The sequence below is a fragment of the Manacus candei genome, unplaced genomic scaffold (genome assembly GCF_025592945.1).
Source record: "Manacus candei isolate 608988 ecotype Guabito, Panama unplaced genomic scaffold, ASM2559294v1 h1tg000131l, whole genome shotgun sequence".
Classification (NCBI taxonomy): domain Eukaryota; kingdom Metazoa; phylum Chordata; class Aves; order Passeriformes; family Pipridae; genus Manacus; species Manacus candei.
In genome coordinates, this window is record NW_026138179.1 from 971,086 (window position 1) to 988,844 (window position 17,759).

The 17,759-nt window shown below is 56.6% G+C and overlaps 2 protein-coding genes across 2 annotated transcripts in view; one reads left to right on the forward strand and one right to left on the reverse strand.

Moving 5' to 3' along the window:
• The first annotated feature begins 816 nt into the window (after positions 1 to 816).
• On the forward strand, positions 817 to 4,078 carry SLC38A8 (solute carrier family 38 member 8). Its single transcript, XM_051771302.1, has 9 exons — positions 817 to 1,027; positions 1,472 to 1,670; positions 1,893 to 2,046; positions 2,169 to 2,273; positions 2,614 to 2,671; positions 2,936 to 3,050; positions 3,164 to 3,311; positions 3,396 to 3,818; positions 3,956 to 4,078. Exons 1-9 carry the CDS (start codon positions 833 to 835, stop codon positions 4,050 to 4,052), a joined length of 1,494 nt encoding a protein of 497 aa, XP_051627262.1. The 5' UTR covers positions 817 to 832; the 3' UTR covers positions 4,053 to 4,078.
• Positions 4,079 to 4,172: 94 nt separating this feature from the next.
• Positions 4,173 to 17,759, reverse strand: part of NECAB2 (N-terminal EF-hand calcium binding protein 2) — a 68,777-nt gene continuing 55,190 nt past the window's right edge. Inside the window, exons 5-13 of the mRNA XM_051771304.1 lie at positions 17,575 to 17,672; positions 9,142 to 9,278; positions 7,076 to 7,194; positions 6,867 to 6,946; positions 6,225 to 6,281; positions 5,965 to 6,077; positions 5,566 to 5,643; positions 5,119 to 5,210; positions 4,173 to 4,955 (exon numbers count right to left, since the gene is read on the reverse strand). Of these exons, the coding sequence (XP_051627264.1) occupies positions 4,927 to 4,955; positions 5,119 to 5,210; positions 5,566 to 5,643; positions 5,965 to 6,077; positions 6,225 to 6,281; positions 6,867 to 6,946; positions 7,076 to 7,194; positions 9,142 to 9,278; positions 17,575 to 17,672 (803 nt within the window). The 3' untranslated portion in view covers positions 4,173 to 4,926. The remainder of the gene's footprint in view (positions 4,956 to 5,118; positions 5,211 to 5,565; positions 5,644 to 5,964; positions 6,078 to 6,224; positions 6,282 to 6,866; positions 6,947 to 7,075; positions 7,195 to 9,141; positions 9,279 to 17,574; positions 17,673 to 17,759) is intronic.

Here is a 17,759-nt window from a genome sequence, read left to right on the forward strand (position 1 = left end):
GAGTGCAGCCTCCTCTGTGCAGCCTCCTCTGTGCAGCCTCCTCTGTGTGGGTCCCCGGCAGCACCAGTCACTCCATCCTGGTGTCTCAGCACCCCTTCCCCTGTGTGGAGCAAGGGGTGGGATGGGGTGGGATGGCTCCTCTGCAAGGTCTGTCAGTGCAGGAAAGTGCCATTGGGCTTTTAGGTGCTGTGGAGACATGGAGGAGTGCTGGACTCTACAGCCCAGCAAGTGAGGGAGTGCCCACCAGCCAAACGGGCACTTAATGCAGCCGCCTTCCCTCGCCATTCCCAGGGTGCTCCAAAGTGCCCCGTGGTGGGAATTTCGTGGATGGGGTGAACACAGCAGGAAGAGGGAGGCCCCAGCCCTGTGGTGGGAACTTGGTGGCTGGGAAGAACGCAGGCGGAGCGGGGAGCCCCCAGCCTGCCCGCCCCAGCCCTGCTCTCGGAGCTGCTGGGGCTGCTGCGGGGTCTGTACGAGCTCTGTGAGACCCGGGGCCGCGCGGGGACAGCGGGACGCGGCTCTCGAGCCGGGGCGGTGCAGGAGCCCCGCGGGCTCCGGGACGATGCGCGCTCCCCGCGCCGGGGTGGGAGCGGGACGGGGCTTTCCGTGGGTGAGCTCCTGGGAGGGGGTTCCCACGGGCGGCTCCTGCCCGGCCCCCGCCGCCCCCTCCCCACTGCCCGCGGGGGCGGGGGGTCCGCGCTGCCCGCGCTGCCCGCGCCCGCCCCCGGGGGCCCGGCGGAGGGCACGGGAGGGCACAGCCCCGCACGGCCCCGCACAGCCCCGCACGGCCCCGCACAGCCCCGCACACCGCCCGGCCCGGCACAGCGCTGCGATGGAGCGGGCGGCGGGCGAGGCCCGGCCCCTGCTGCCATCCCCGGGGGGCTCCGCCGCGCTCCCCGCCCCCGGGCTCTCCTCCGCCGGCGCCGTCTTCATCCTGCTCAAGTCTGCGCTGGGCGCGGGGCTGCTGAGCTTCCCCTGGGCCTTCGGCAGAGCCGGCGGGGCCGTGCCCGCCCTCCTGGTGGAGCTGGTAAGGGGGCACTCGGGGGGACACGGGGGCGAAGGGCTGCGGCACAGGGAGCCGAGGGGCGCCGGGATGGGATGGGCTGGAGAGGGGGGTTCACCTGCTCTGGTGTTCGGGAGCTGGCGGGGACCCCCCTTCGCACAGCACCCCCGTCCCGACCCCCTGGGGCAGGGGTGCAGCAGCCTTAGGGGATGCCCTTTGCAGCTGAAGCCACACTTGTAGCTGGCTTGTGGCTCAGCCTAAAATCAAATTGGTGTGTGCTCCCATACGTGTCCCCAAAACCCAAATCTAAACCCTGTGTCTCCATCCGTTTGCTGCCCTGTGTTACCCGGGGCCACAAGGCAACCTGGCTGCTGACCTGGGCCCTGGTCGTGGCCCTGCTGGGTCCCCGCTGGCCCCGCGGGTGTCGGGGGGTCGGTGAGGTGCTTCCTGCCGGTGCTGTCCCCGCAGGGCTCGCTGGTGTTCCTGGTGAGCGGGCTGGCCGTGCTGGGCTATGCGGCGGCTCTCAGCGCCCAGCCCACCTACCAGGGGGTGGTGCGGGCGGTGTGCGGGGCGGCCGTGGGGAAGCTCTGTGAGCTCTGCTTCCTCCTCAACCTCTTCATGATCTCCGTGGCCCTTCTGAGAGTGGTGGGCGACCAGCTGGAGAAACGTGAGTTGTTTTCCCCCACCGCGTTTGGGGCTTGCTTGGGGCCGGCAGCCCTCGGGAACGAGGGGGAGCTGGTCCCAGGGTGGGCTACGCTCAGCCCGGGGTTTTCCTGCAAATTCTGAGGACGTGGTGCTCCCTGGTCCTGGGGCTCCTGCCACAGTGTGATGCTCCCGACCCCCCTGGGCCACCTTTCAGGGTGCAGCTGAACCCCCACTGCCCCCACAGTGTGCGACTCCCTGTACCCCAATGGGACGCTGAGCGGGGCCCCCCAGCCGCCCCCCTGGTACGTGGACCAGCACTTCACCCTCTCTGCTCTCTGTGTCCTCGTCATCTTCCCGCTCTCTGTCCCCAGGGAGATTGGCTTCCAGAAGTACTCCAGGTACTGCCTGGCTCACCCCTGGGTACCCTGTACCCCAGGTTTCCTCCCGGGAACCTGCAGGGCCACGGGACCCCCCTCCCTTTCTCCCAGCTGTGTGCTGACCCTCTGCCATGTCCTGGCAGCATCCTGGGCACACTGGCTGCCTGCTACCTCACTCTGGTCATCATCCTGAAATACTACCTGCAGGCAGAGAGCCTGAGCTTGACCAGCCCCCCTCAGCCCTCCAGGTAAGGGGGTCTGCGCCGTGTCTCTCCTGCCCTGACCTCCATGACATCAACAGTGGTGTGGGGCAGGGCTGGAGGTGGGGCAGGGCTGGAGGTGGGGCAGGGGTGGTCCTGGGCCCTGTGTGTTTGGGGCAGAGGGAGCTGGGGACAGCACACAGTGGTGGTAGGTGAATGGCAGCTCCCAGTCCCATCTTTCACCCCAGCAATTCCCCTTTCTCTCAAAATCACTGTGGAGGAGGTTCCCATGGTGGCATCCAGGCTGCACAATTTATGCCACCGAGGTTCCCTCTGCTTTTGTGAGCCTCACACCCTCTGCTCTGTGCTTCCTCCCTACATGCCACAGGTCCTTCTCCTGGGCCTCTGTCTTCAGTGTCATTCCCACCATCTGCTTTGGCTTCCAGGTAGGTCACCCTGGCCCCCGGTCCCAGCTGCCAGGGCAGTGCTGGCAGCCTCCCACAGCATCCCAGACTGGGGACGACATCCCTTGAAGGGGAGGCTGCAGGGAATGGGACCTGTGGCTGTCACCAGAGGTGGCTGCAGGGCAGGATGCAAGTCCCTGGGGATGGGACAGAGCAGGGCAGGGCACCTGTAGGTGACAGGGAGGATGCTGGGGGTGGGGGTTGTCCCTGCATGGGGCCCCAGCACCATCCCCCCTTGCCTTGCAGTGCCACGAGGCGTGTGTGGCCATCTACAGCAGCATGAGCAACCGGAGCTTCTCCCACTGGGTCACCGTTTCTGTGCTGTCCATGCTCGTCTGCCTGCTCATCTACTCCCTCACGGGTAACCCAGCACCAAACCCTTCACCCCTCCTTGCCCCGGGGTGCCCTCCCCATGGCTCACCCCTTCCCTTGAGCTCCCCCCTCCTCCTCAGGCTCCCCCCTCGCTGTCAGCAGGGCTCTATGGCTACCTGACCTTCGGCGAGGCCGTGGCCTCCGATGTCCTGATGTCCTACCCCGGGAACGACCCGCTCGTCGTCGTCGCCCGCCTGCTCTTCGGTGTCTCCATCGTCACCATCTACCCCATCGTGGTGCTGCTGGGCAGGTGAGGGGGTGGTGACGGGCTGGGTGCCCCCCCAGCCGGTGCAGCTCCCCTGGGTGCCACAAGCGCCCTGATCCCCTCTTGCAGGTCGGTGGTGAAGGATTTGTGGGCAGCCCCCAAGCGCGGGGCCGCGGCGGTGTCTGAGGCGCGGGAGCGGCGGGGCCGCGTGGCACTGACTGTCACCTGGATGGGCACCACCCTCGCCATCGCCCTCTTCGTCCCTGACATTGGGAAAGTCATCGAGCTCATCGGGGGCATCAGTGCCTTCTTCATCTTCATCTTCCCAGGCAAGAGGAGGCAGTGGGAGGGGGGGAAGGGTTCTGCCAGTGCCGGGAGCATCGCTGGGGTGGTGGGTGGCCCGTCCTGGCCCAGTTTTGGGGGTGCAGGGCCAGGAATGCCGCAGTGGGGCTGGGCCGGGGGTGCTGTGGCAGAGGGGCTGAGCTTTGCCCTGACAGCAGGGCTGTGCCTGGTGTGCATGACTGGGACCCGCAGCCTCGGACCACGCAAAAAGTGAGTTTCTGTGTGATTGGCAGCGGTGGGGGGCAAGACCTGCAGAGAGCCCCACGCCCAGGGGGACTGGGGCACAGGGAGTGGCCCATTCCTGGGGTCAGCTCTGCCCCAGTGGCCCTGTGCTGGTGTCCCCACAGGGCTGCTCTCATCGCCTGGGGTGTCCTCTCCGTGCTGGGCGGTGCCTTTGTCTGCGGGCAGAGCGCTGCCCTGGCCGTGCTGGGGCTGCTGCGCTGAGGGCTCACAGCCCCTCCGGGACTCCCACCAGGACCCCTCCTCCACGGCCCCCTCCTCCACGGCCCCTCCACCGCCTCCCCCAGCCCACGGCCCCGGACAGACCCCGGACACAGCACTGGATCCCATCAGGTTTATTTGGCATCACGGCCCCGTTGTACAGTGGCTAATAAAGACAGGACAGGGTATCAGAGAGGGTCCTGTGCCACACACCCCGAGGGACCCCCGTGCACAGGGGGCTGGGTGCAGGATGGGCACGGACAGACAGACACACAGACAGAAGTACAGACCCCAGGAAGGGGGTGGGGGGGCAGCCACCCTCATGCCTGCAAGGCACTCACTTCGACTGCACAAGGAAACCCCTTGGGACCCTCCCTGCCCAGAAAAGACTAAGGGTTGCCTTGAGAGCAGGGATAATTCCCCCTTTGCCACCACCTTGACTCCCCCAGGCACACACACACTGTGCCAGGCACAGCTTCAACTCCCCCAGCCCCTTCCCTGGGTGGCCCTGGGAACTAGCACGGACCCCCAACATACTCCCTGCTTTCAGGAGGGGCTCCAGCCTCCCACTCCCACCTCTACTTACCAATGCCTGGCTGCCTGCACCCTGCCCATCCCTGCCTGCCTATGTCTGGGGGATGTCCCCCTCCCCAAACCCTGCCAGCCCCTCCCTGACAGACCTTCCCTTCCCAGGGACCACCTCATGCCAGGGAGAGACAATCCAGGTGATGGGGGAGGTGGGGGAGGACTCTCTGGGGTGGTGGGGACACACATGGGGGTTTCCTTCACTCCAGTCAGGTCCCACCCACTCCCCACCGTGCAGGGGGTCACGGCCACCCTGCAGAGGGGCCGGTCTGGCGGCCCCCGGCACCGACGGTCAGTCTCTGCTCAGGGTGCACCAGGCAGCTGCAGGGGAACAGCACAGGAGGGTCACCCCTGCCCACCCCACCCCAATCCCCCTGCCCCAGCCAGCCCAGGCCCCCTGCCCACCCCCGACCCCCAACCACTGGAGTGGGGCTGGCTGCCAGGGGCTCTCCGTCCCCCCCAGGGCAGGGCACTGCCCTCCTACCTGGCACTGCCACGCTGGACACGGCCTCGGGCTGGCTCAGCGTGTCCACCTTGACGTGCTGGAAGCCCTTGCAGGTGGCACTCTGCAGGTGCCTGCATCCAGGCGGGACAGTGGGTGACCTCCCACCCCAGAAACACCGTCCCAGCCCCCCACAGCTCCGTGGGCTCAGGCAGGGGCCGGGGGCCAGCAATCCCACTCCCCTTTAGCACAGCACCCTGCCTTCAGGACAGTGATGCCTCCCACATGCAAAGGCATCCCCAGGTGGGAGGTGCAGAGAAACCCACCCCAAGCCCCTGTCCCATTTACAGGGACAGCCCCAGGACAGACAGACAGCTCTTTGGCCCTGCCATCAGACAGGGGACAGAGCGAGGGGCTCAGCAGCTCCAACAACCCTCCACACCCCAGCATCCCACCAAAAAAATGGGCTTTTTCCACCCCCTCTCCTACCTCTTCCAGTCCTCCTCGGTCTCCCAGAACTCGTAGACGATGAAGGTGACACCATCAGGCAGCTTCACCGCGGTGACACTGCCACAGGCAGGGAGAGGGGGTGAGCCCCCAGCACGGGGCATCCCTGCCCCCTCGGCCCCTGCAGCCACAGCTGTGCTGCAGGCTGGGCTACCGAGGGGTGACCCAGCCCTGACAGCCCGGGGAGGGGCAGCCCCCCAGCCCAGCACTCCCCAGCCCGTGCAGGGGGGTGTTGGTGACCGAGCACGACCACATCCCACATCTGGGCTGTTTTGCCCAGTCCTTCACTCGGTGGGGTGCCCTTTGCTGCAAGGGCAGCTGAACATCCTCTGCCCCCCCAGCCCTCCCAGCACCCCCCGTGCGGCTGCCGGTGGTACCCACTGGAAGCAGTCCCGCTCCCCGGCCACGCTCTTCAGGTACTGCTTCAGGGAGCTGCAGAACTCGCCCAGGTGCTTGTGCGACACCGTCATCTCGTTCCGCACCAGGAGGAGGTACTGCGGGCCCCAAACAGCACACGTGAGCCCCGGGACACAGGGAGCCCGAGCCTGGGGCTGCAGGGACCCCCAGCCCCGGGGGGACACAGGGAGCCCGAGCCTGGGGCTGCAGGGACCCCCAGCCCCGGAGGGGTCGGGCACACTCACCGTGCAGGCGGAGCTCTCGCTGTCCGACAGCCGCTGGTGCAGGTCAAACCACAGCGTCTGCAAAGGGGAGGGAGCAGTGCTGGGGGGTGGATTGGCTGAGGCTGCCTGTGGGTTTCTGTCCCCTGCCCAGTGGGTTTCTGTGCCCAGCACTTGGCATGTCTGGCTGTGCCCCCTTCTCTGCAGGGGACAGCTCCAAGAGCCATTTGCACCTTCGTGCCCTGCAGGACCCTCTGCAAGAGCTCCCCGTGCTCCCAGCACAGCCAACATCCCCAACACCATGTCCTTGCCCCTGCCCCAAAACAGCTGTCACTTTTTCACAGTCCCTGAACTGTCCCTGGCATGGCAGGACCAGGGGTACCCACTCCTCCTCACTGCCCTCTCACCCTTCCTAGCTCTGGCACAGTCTTAGCCCCTCTGGTAACCACACTCACAGTCAATTGTTCCACATTCCACAGCTGCTGTCAGCTATCAGAAAGAATATCCTCCAGCACCACCAGCAGCCCACCCGTGGTCCCTGCACACCACAGCACTGGGATGGGCATGGCCACCTCTTGGTCACCTCTGGCCCAACGTAGCAGGGAGGTGGTGGGGCTGTGGGGACACCCCAGGGACAGTCCCACACAGGGAAACACTGGCCCTTACCTTGTCCTCCAGCTTGCCAATCAGCTTGGCCAGCCTGTTGATCTGCCCTTCCAACCCCTCTGCCTTGGTGTCGGGGGAACCTGCAGAGAGCAGGAGGCAGTGATGGGGTGAGGGGCACTGTGGGCACTCCCTGAGAGCCCTGTGATGCTGCTGGGACTGCAGCTCCCATTCCTGAGCCCTCCCAGCCACCCCAGGCAGCCACCACTTACCAGCCTGGAGGTTCTTGCCGTGCTCCCTGGGGACCACCCAGGTGGTGGGAGCGTAGCTGGGCACAGGGCTGTCGTACCAGGGGTCACTCAGGCCATGGCCAGCCTTGCTGGGGTAGTGCCTGCAGCCAGAGAGCACAGGGGCAGTCAGGGTGGCAGAGCTGGCACACCCAGCACGGCACGAGCCAGCCCCAGGGAGCCAACAGTCCTGGCAGCTCTGCCAGTGATGCCAGACCCTCTGCAGAGCAGCAGTGCCCACACTGTGCCCAGGCAGTGCAGGCTTCCCTCCTGTAACCACAGAGGGAGAGGCTGAGCAGCTCAGAGGGTTTCCAGAGTCCCTTCCAGCAGGAGCAGCTCTGTGCTGGCTGACCAAGGTGCCCAGGAGCCCCAGCTCCTCTTGGCACCTTTTGTGGTCACACAGCTCCCAGCTGGAAACGGGGTGAGTGCCAGGGAGCTGACGGGCATCACACCAGCCAGCGTCCTCCTGCCCCTCCCCTGGCTCCTCCAAAACACAGCTGCCAGGTGCCCTTTCCCAGCCACCCCACAGAGTCCTTGGGTGCTGCAGGAGCAGTGCCCAGGCTGCTGCTGGCCCCAAAAATCAGCCATTGTGGACTCAACCCTACACAGGGGAACACAATGTGCAGATCTGGTCCCAGGGAACATCCCCAAGTTAAGGAAGCAAGAACAACAATAAAGGTGGCAGGAACATCCTTTTGCTGTGCAATAATCCCACTGCTGGTGCTGGATAATCCCCTGTCAATAGGCAGGAAATTAGGTGAAAACAGACAGAGATTTATTTTAATCACAATTTAATGAGGTGTTTCAAGCTTGGACCTCTGCCTTTGCATTTTGGTGTTCAGCCCTTTATTTTGGTGCTTTTTAGGCCACCTCTTTGTCTTCATGTGGATGCAGGAGATAGATTTTTTGGGGGACTTATTTTTCTTTTTGGCTATTATCTTAGTGAGAAAACAACTACAATACTCCCCATTATGAACCAGGCCCACACATCAGAAATAAAAGCCAGCAAAGTCTTTCAGAGGCTCTAATTGCTCTGCCTGATGTTGGTTTTTTTCCCTCCTCATAGTTTCCCACGAGCTCCTGCTTTTTTTCTGTACAGTTTGCCACAAAATAGGGAGAAGAAGGAGATGTGAGATGAGGAAACCCACAGCACTCCCCAGGAAACCTGGTGAGGTGGCACCAGAGCTGCCCAGGGGCTCGCTGTGTTCAGGGAGTGGTGTCTGAGCAGGGAGCTGGTATTTTCACTCTCTGTGGTCCACGTGCCCCTCTGCCTGCCCACAGCCTGGGGAAGCCAAGACATCCCTCTGGAAGCATCCTGAGGCCTCCTGGCTGGCAGGTATGGCAGGAGAGGGATTTGCTCCAGGACTATCTGACAAATGGCTTCCGTGGCAACCTGTCCTGTTACAGCTGGTGATGGTGGTACCTGGGGGTGGCACTGACCCCAGGGGGGGTGACACTGACCCCAGGGGGGGTGACACTGACCCTCAGGGGTGTGCTTCACGTGAGACCAGGGGACAGCACTACCTGTCCTCAACAAGCACCTCTCGCCTCTGGACGATGACCCTTGCTGGGTGCTCTGGCAGGAGGAACAGCACCCCTGGCAGGGAAAGCTGCCCCTGCAGGCTGTCCTCAGCACAGCCCAGACATGTCCACCCCTCTGGGGGTGCCTGTGTCGTGCCCTGGGTGGGACTGTTGGCTTTGCTCAGAGAAGCACCCCCATGCCCCCAGCCCCAAGCCCCCAGCCCAGTGCCAGGGTGCTGCCCCTTGTTTGCCTCCCCCCACACTGCTCGTGAGCTAAAAGGGATCCCGAGGGCTGTGGGACAGTGTGGGCAGTGCAGGACAGAGTGGTGGAGAAAACCCCCCCGAGCTCTCAGGAAGCTGGGAAGGGAGGCAAAGAGAGAGGCAGCTGCTCCCCCAGCTCCCCTGTGCCCCACACAGCGTCTGCTGCGCTGCCCTGGCCCCGCAAAGGCACCTTCCTCCTCCTCCTCCTCCTCCTCCTCCTCCTCCCCTTCATCCCCCCGGCCCAGGGAGGAGGGGGCAGTGCTGCAGACCTGCTGGGGTTGGTTTGCTCGTCGATGGCATCCACAGCACTCTCCACGGAGCTCAGCAGGGACTGGGTCTGGTTCGCTGTCTCCTTCAGCAGGAACCGGGTCACGAACTGCTCCACGTTGGTGCCGCTCTCGTACACCTGCCAGGCACACAGGGATGTGCTCAGCCCCAGCACCCTCACCCAGCACCTCCACCCAGCAGTGAAAAGTGGCCCCTCTTGTGCTTTGGAGATCCCTACTCTGAGAACTTGAGCATGTTTTACAGTGCTCTAGTCCACAACAGTATGGCCAACCCAGCACTAAAGGAAAAGGAGTTTGGGATGATTAACAGAGCTGGATGTACTCTTTGAGAAGCTCCCAGGGTAATCCAAACCCTTCTGAGACAGAGAACATTCTAAAATATTTTAATAGCACAATTGATCAACTTGAAGCACCCAGGGCCCCTTTCCCAAAACAGCTTTGCTGAGCCCTGCTGATGGCATGGTCCTGCTCCTCCACCTCCTGCCAGCCAGCAGCAGAGGTGGGACACTGGCACAACTGGAATGACCCCAGCACACCCAGATGGACACTGGCACAGCACATTATTCCTGTTTTATGGCAAAGAGATTAGCAAGGTTTATTTCCATGGCAACTGGAGCAGCTCTGCGAGAACCCAGAGGGCCTTTATCTTTTATATTAAATCATAAAAGAAGAACGAGCTGAAGGAAAAACCCTTGGGGTTCTGATCACAGAACTGATTTCTCACCCCTGAATTTGTGGGGAAGCACGAGATTCTTGGCAGCTCCTTGAGCATCCAATTAGCAGAGGTTAATGACATCTGTCTAACACAGACAACCTTGCCCCTCCCATGTGGGGCCTTCACCCAGGCAATTATTTCATCACCTAATACATCTTCCACTGGCCACACTCGGGCCAAGGTGGGTGTATTAAATGGATACATTTCCTTGACAAACACATATCACTGCTTTTGGGATCAAAACCAATTTTTTTGCAGTCTCCCCCTCCTTGGCTGCTCCCCCCCAGCCAGCCCTGCCTGCAGCCAGCACTCTGCCCGTGCTGAAGGCACGAATGCACTGATCAGACACTCCAACAGGCCCTGCTGTGATCACAGGTGAGCTCTCACACCCAGCCCAGCTCTGGCTGCTCAGGATCTCGTTGCTGCCTGGGCAGAGGGTGGCTGCTCCCACGGGCTGGGGGCTTCGTCCCCCCTCCTGCATTTGGTGCAGACCTGCCTTCAGGAGCTGCCACCACTGAACACAGAGCTGGGTGTACTCCTTCCCCTGCTTGACTGGGTTGTGCAATCCCTTGGGCTCTCCTCTAACATGATTTCTTTGGGATTGCAAAAACAAGTCATTAAGAAGACCAGCTCCAAAGGAATCCTTCCCATCGTCTTATTAAAACATTCATCAGACTGTCCTAGTGAGATTTAATGAGGTTTGTTCTTATTAATCTCACCTTGAAGAGTTATTTCTTCCTTGCTTTGCCTGAGAAGTTAAAATATTTATGGAGATAAATAATAATTGCTGCTCAGTGAAGCTGCTTTGTGCCAGAAGCTCTTGGACATCTCCAAGCCTGCTCTTTTCCATCCATCAGTTCCAGGCTGGAAAGTTCCAGCCCAACTGCCTGGCCTTGATGTCTGCTGCAAACAGGTGCCTGTGCCCATTTGCAGTGAGCAGCAAATGTGAAAGCCTCGTTGAAATAATGGCCTTGAGAATTGTGTGTTGATGGCTCTCAGGAGAGCCTCAGAAAGCATCACCACCTGGGAAACCAGGGCATGAGCCAGAGACTGGAAAAATGAGGGAAAAGTGGGATAAGGAAAGCTTGCTTTATCAGGGAAATATTGCACAGTGCCAGGTCAGCAAGATGAGGTCCAAGCCCCAAATCTCTCCCCTCTCTTCATGTCACAGGCTCTTCATGTGTCTGCAAGGCCCCTTTCCCCACACAGCAGCAGCAAACCTCGGGCACAGTCTGCTCAAAGCCCCACCACGGCTCTCCAGCTTCTCATTTCCACATGCATCCACCCAGAGCTGACCAAATTCTGGAACAGATTAATTAAAACACCCTTGGGATGTGTTGCCTGTGCAAATCACAGCCGGGGCTTTGATGCTGTTGCTGCCATCCCGCCCAGCATCCCTCACCAGACACTGCAAAGGGATGCCTAAAATTGGGCTCAGGGCCAAGTCCTTGTGGGTATCAAATGACTGGGAAAGGAGACTTTTGGTGTTGCTGAGCACCCTGAAGGTTCTCTGCTGGCATTTTTAAAGGTCACCATTCAGCTCATAAAGACTACAGGGTGTAAAATATAAATTATTCTGCACCACTCACTAACTCAGAGACCCCCTGTGACCACCCCACAACTCCCCTCCACCAACAAGGCTTCCCAGTGCTGGTTTTCAGTGAGATTGGCCAAACTGCCTGACAATTTCCAAGCCTGGGGACACTGATGGTTTCTCTAATTGTTAATAACTACAACAGAAGCACACCCACAGAGGGATGGCACTGAACTGAGGAGGCTTTTCAGATGGAAACCAAAGCCAATTCTGCTTCACACACATTTTTCCTCCAGTTAAAAAACCCAAAACCCAACACCACCCCTATTGCAATGCCATCAAACCCCCCTGCCAAGCCTCAGCCCGGGATGATGGGGAGGTTATCTCCCACCCACTCAGCCCTTTAAAACCAGGCATGTGTTATGCTCTAACCTCTGACTGGCTGATTTGAATTTGTTGCTCATAGTTGCCTGTTTTCTTCCAAAAGATATTTTCTTTTAATTAGAATAACACTCAGACCTGCCTCTCCTTCCTTTCCCTCCCCTGACTCTCAAATCCCTTCCAAAGCAGAGACCCAAAACTGATTGCCTGGCACACAATCAGTAGAAGAAACCTGAGGAGAACAGACACTTAAATAGTTGATAAATGAAAGCATTACCATATGAAAGACACTCAGCCTTCCCAAAACAGCTCTAAAAAGCCAAATAAGACACCTGTTCAGATTAAAAAACTTACAACGACATCATATGGATCTTAAAAGCATTTTACTATAAAATCCTCCTTTTGCAAATCTCAGCGTTGGACCTTTCTCAGCTCATGTTTACCTTGTTTGATCCTAAAGGTCTCCTGCCATGGACCCTTCCCAAACAATTTATCTCAGGACTCTGTTCTCATTGTTGGAGACTCTCCCTGCCTCCCTGGAATCCCCTCATTTCTCACTTCAAAATACATGGAAAGATGACTCAACCTTTACCAATTCACTGACCCATCACCACTCCCTTCTTTTTTCAGTCACAATCATTCACCATGATTACATTTTAACTGCATCATAGGAATGTTTCATCATATAATCACCCATTCAAGAATGGGGGGAAAAAGCCAGTGATAACCCCAAAACCAACTCCCTCCATATGAGGGCAGATCTCTGTGCTGCAAAGGTGAGGACAGGAGATGCTCTGAGCCCTCCAGAAAAGGTAAACTGGCCTTTAGAGCAAACAACTTGGCCCCTGAGGAGCCAAATCCTTCCAAGGGGGAAGATACCCTCAGTGTGACGACCAGGCTGTTCAGCAGAGCAGGAGAAAACCTGCTCACGTAAAACAAAAGGCTGAGATAAAGGATTAGCTGGAGCATGGAAAGAAAAGATTTTTTTTTTTTGAGGCTTATTTCTACTGACTATTTTATCTGGAGGTGTCATCGTTGAAAAAAGAGCAATATCACATTTGGCAGGCTTAATTTTGACAGGTAGGGATGCGAGAGCAATCTACATTGCTGGTCTTGGTTGTGCTAAAAAACAAACAAAAAAATCCACCACTTTTAGCATCCAAGGCTGCTGGCAGATGGTGCTTGCTCTGGGGCTGTAACTGAGCTGCTCAAACGAGCACAGCTTTGAAGTTTGCTTCTGAGGGCTGAAAACTGGGAGAGACCCAGGGCCACACTGGCACGAGCAACAGGGAGAGCAGGTCTGATGGAGCAGCAGCAGCTCCCACTGAGCCCCAGGGCCTGACATCCTCTGTTCACTGAGATGACAGCTCGTAAGGCAGAGACAAGAAGGCTGGATTGCTGCAGGAACATTTTAAATCACAAATAACATATGCAAAACTACTCACCTGTATGTAGATACCTCTGAGCTCCCTAGTGCTGCTGGAGCAGCAGCAGCTGGTATTGAAGGTCAGTGCACTCAGTGTTCCCTTTATGATTTACATATTTTTCATCTAAATAATGATTCCCGGGGGAAAACGTGTTTGCAGCTGTTTTGGGTACAGTGCCAGTCCACAAGACACGTGTGGTGTTTGGCACCCTGACATGAGAAGGCTCTCAGAGGGTGATGTGTCACCACATGGTCATATTCCTGCTCCAGGTCCACTAATGAGACAACTGATACACTGGCAGTGGAGCTCTCAGTAAGCAAGCAAGAAGTAAAACACTGTCATTCACATCTCCCTTTTTCTCCCTGTCCAGGACCAGCTGCTGAACATCAAGCAGAGGCTGGTCCAGGGCCCCCTCAGGTCCTCAGGCCTCCTCCTGCAGTACCACCACTCCTCCCTGAAGCCACTGTCATTCCAGCATGTGCATGAGGGCTTGCTGCAACTTCAGCTGCAATTTTGGGCAGTTTTGCTTTCCAAGCACTCTCCTGCCATCTGGGACAGGGCAGGCACCAAGGTCAGTCACCAGTTCTTCTGGTGCCCAACAGGAGCATCTCCAGGAAGGAATGATTTGACTTTAAATCTCAGCTGCTTTGTCCTTGAGGGCATTCATCACTCAGCATTTTTCTGGAGCTTCTTTGCATCTTGCTTTTAATAAGTTTGACTCCCCACCAAAGGTCAGCCTTGCTGATGTTCCCACGGTCAGTCCTGGAAATGCTTCCCTGGCAGGAGCTGGAGGCAGGGCAGCCCCAGTGCAGCCGAGCTGTGCCGGCAGGAACAGGGCTGATGGAGCCTCTCAGTTCCAAACCCACAGCTTTTGTTAACCCAGCTGAGGCACACTCCCTGGGGTGCCCGGGTGAGGGTTTGTTCCGTGGTAACCACCAGCTCGTGCCATCCCTCTGGCTCCCTGGGCACTGTCCCCTGGCACCCTCAGAGCTGGCAGGGAGGGTGCAGGCACTGGGTGGGCACTGCCCCACACTGTCCCCCAAGGCTGGGGGTCAGGGACTGTGGCAGAGGAGCAGAATTAACCTGCTCCCCCAGCCCCCCCATACCCACACACCCTTCAACACTCCCCAGTCACACAAACCACCCTCCCCAGTCACACAAACCACCCTCCCCAGTCACGTTGGGTTTGGTATTTGCCAGCAGCACTACTCAACAGTAAAAGAGAATTATAAAAGAACATCTCCTGCTGTCAGCCTTTTTTAGATCCCGAAAGTTCATTTCCTCTCTCTCCAATTTCCCTTTGCATTCCCCACCGTCACTGACAGTCATCTGAACGCAGCACAGACATCACTGTATCGGAAAATAATCACACTGACTGATCTTGTTTGGCTGCATGAGACCTTCCACCACCAAATCTAATTGCTGCTGATGCTTTATGAGGTCCTCCAGCACGAGATAATTGCTGCTTTCTCTTTTTACGGGCAAGAAATAATTGTCTTTGAAGGTGAGAAATATAAACAGCAATTGAATGCTGTGGTTCTCTGTGCCCTCCTGTCAGTTGGCACCTCTCCTCAGAAAGGCAGCACAGAAGAAGGTTGAGCTTCATTCATCATTTGCACTGAATACACTGTTTGAAAGGGAGGGAATAGGAACACTTCTAAATGATCAGGAGTGATCTCCAGCTTCTGAAATGTGTGTGTATTTGTTATGGAGAATCAGGAGCAGCTCACCAGCAAAGCAATCTGCTCACAAGTCACAATGCTCAGCATCATCACCAAGCCCTTTGCAGGATCTGGCCACAGAAAAAGATGCAGAGACAGCAACCTGACCCAGTGGAATGTGTCCCTGCTCACGGCAGAGGGATAAAACCAGATGAGTTTTAAGATCCCTTCCAAACCAATCCATGGTTCTGTGATTCTACAAGACCTTTCTGGGGGCACCCATTGGGCAAGTGGCAGCTGACACCAGCTTTTGTAATCCAGGGGTGTGAAAAGCACTATGGTTTGCACTTGGAGAGTCTTTGGATGCTGCTGCCTGGATGTTTATCCTATTAGAACACTGGAGATGAGTTTCTCTGCCACCCACAACAGCTTGTTTTCTGTTGGATTTTCTCTTCCCCCCTTCTTTACCTGAATAAAGTGCCTGTGTTTGAATAATTCATTGATGAGGTTTGTACCACTTTGTTCACAAAATCACAGCAGGAGCAGTGTTTTTGATTAAATCCCTCTTTGCCAGCTCCTCTCTGTGATGGAGTCTTGCTCTGCTTGTTCTCTTGCCAAGAGTCTGCCAGGCAGTGAAGAGCAACAGCCCCAAGGGCTGATAGAATGTGGGTGCTGAGGGGATGCTGGGCTGGCACTCCCTCCCCTGGTTTGGGAAACGTCTGCATTTGAGATTAAGGGTGTTGTGATCCTTCAGTGGGGCAGGAGGAAGATCCCTCCAGAACTCCAGCTCTCCCTGGTCCTCTCCACCAGCTCCTGATGGAGGTGAGCAGCTCAGGTTTGGGTAAATCCCCAGACCTGCTGCAATTAAGGCAGGAGAATCCTGCCACAACCTGCTGAACCAAGGAGGGACAAAGATGCTCTTCTTATGAGTGGACTGAGATTATGAATAACCATCCTGCTTCCACTGCAGATGTCTTATGCAAGGTAATACCCACATGCTCAGATGCCTAATTTATGAACAGGGAATAAGCCATCTTCCTCTTGCAAAATATTGGGAAGAATTAGTCATATATATTAACCTCACATTGGAAAAGCAATGGTGGAAGGCATCACAGACAGCAAGGTGGAGTGAATTACTGAGATCTCTATTAGCATGTTAATATTTATTTAAAATACAAGGTTGGCAAACCTGACTGTCAGAAAATTTGCTAATAATGGATATAAATGAGGCACGAGCAGACACAGCAACTTAATTAGAAAAAATGAACTATTACTGTTGTCCTGAATTTTTTCATCCTTTCATAATGTTGATAAAAAATTCACGAACACTTCAGGCAGATCAGTGATGGGCCAAAGGCTTTTGCCTTTAATTTATTATGGCAAGACATCAACATGTGAAATATGTGCCTTCACTTTCCACTTCACAAACATCAGAAGGGATGGAATTCGATCAAGCAGGAAAATCAGGCTCTTTACTCAGCAGCAAGATGGGAGAGAAATTTGCTGTTTCCCACTCTAACTCCTAAAACTTCTTATCATTACCACATCTTTAATGTGGAGTAATTTGAGTTTCTCCTTTAGCTTCAAAGATAAATGCAAGGGAGATTTCAATTTGGATTACTTGCAGGAGTGTTGTGGTTGGATTGGGAAGTCCTTGTGGCTGCTTGGAGAAAGTAAAACCTCCCTCCTTGGCTTGGTCCTCAGTGTACCCCATTACTCATGAGTGAAGAGGGACACGACTTTTCACTCACTGTGGCACAAAACAACAAGGCAAATACGGTTGAAGGTAGAAGTGGGAGAAGGGATTGATTACTCTGAGGTAATAAATATCACCAGCACAGCCCAGTTACATTATTCAGTGGTATGGAAGGACAGGAAAATTATTTCCAAGAAATTAAAAGTCTATAAACACTTCTCTCATCCTGATAAGACAACAAATGGGTGGTGCAACTCTCAGCAGGGATATTCATATGGTACCTCAGCTCAGATTTTCTAGGTATTCATAAATAAACTTCAATATGCTTCTTGACCAGTGTCATTGTCTCTATTAGTCCATTATTAACACTATCATTAAGGTATGTGGTGGATTTTTTAAGAACTTGGGGCTATTTTGCATATATAAAACAGGACACTATGTCTTAGGTTTGGTGCTTGCATGATTCCCCTGTGGTCTGTCAAACACACAGGCCCCTTGTTTCCAGCACAGCAGCTGCACATGAGGGACTGGATTTCTGGAATGCAGGATGCCTTCCAGCATGGAAACAGGATTTCTGGAATGCAGGATGCCTTCCAGCATGGAAACAGGATTTCTGGAATGCAGGATGCCTTCCAGCATGGAAACAGGATTTCTGGAATGCAGGATGCCTTCTAGCATGGAAATGGGATTTAATGGCAGCTCTACAAAATGAAGTTTCCAAAAGCCCTCCCAGTGGCACTAACAAGACCCTGTGCATCCAAAATCCCACCCAAGAGACCCTTGGGCCATGTTGCCTGTGGAGCAGGAGGAGGCAGCACTGCTGAGGAGGATGAGGAGGTAGCACTGCTGAGGAGGATGAGGAGGCAGCACTGCTGAGGAGGATGAGGAGGCAGCACTGCTGAGGAGGATGAGGACCTGGAGATTTCTGTGCTCTGATCACACAGCTCTGACACCATTCTCTCCAGGCCTGTGGAACATGAGGTGCAGCAAAGGGCACTCACCCTCTTGGTGTAGTCCATTGCCTTCAGGATGGAGAGGTTCAGCATCTCCAGAGAGGCCAAAACATCTTCGTAGTCTCCCATGTGGTCAGCAAAATAGTCTGGGAAAACCAAGAGGGACATGAGGGGAACATGCTGAGGAAATTTAATCCTTCAGGGCTGCATGACAGCAATGTCAATTTTTTGGT

What these genes read in the sequence shown, in the direction of transcription:
- SLC38A8 (XM_051771302.1), top strand. Translation starts at nt 833, where the DNA reads ATGGAGCGGGCGGCGGGCGAGGCCCGGCCCCTGCTGCCATCCCCGGGG. An exon ending in CCGCCCTCCTGGTGGAGCTG is followed by an intron (nt 1,028 to 1,471) that starts GTAAGGGGGCAC and finishes CTGTCCCCGCAG; the next exon opens with GGCTCGCTGGTGTTCCTGGT. An exon ending in AGCCTCGGACCACGCAAAAA is followed by an intron (nt 3,819 to 3,955) that starts GTGAGTTTCTGT and finishes GTGTCCCCACAG; the next exon opens with GGCTGCTCTCATCGCCTGGG.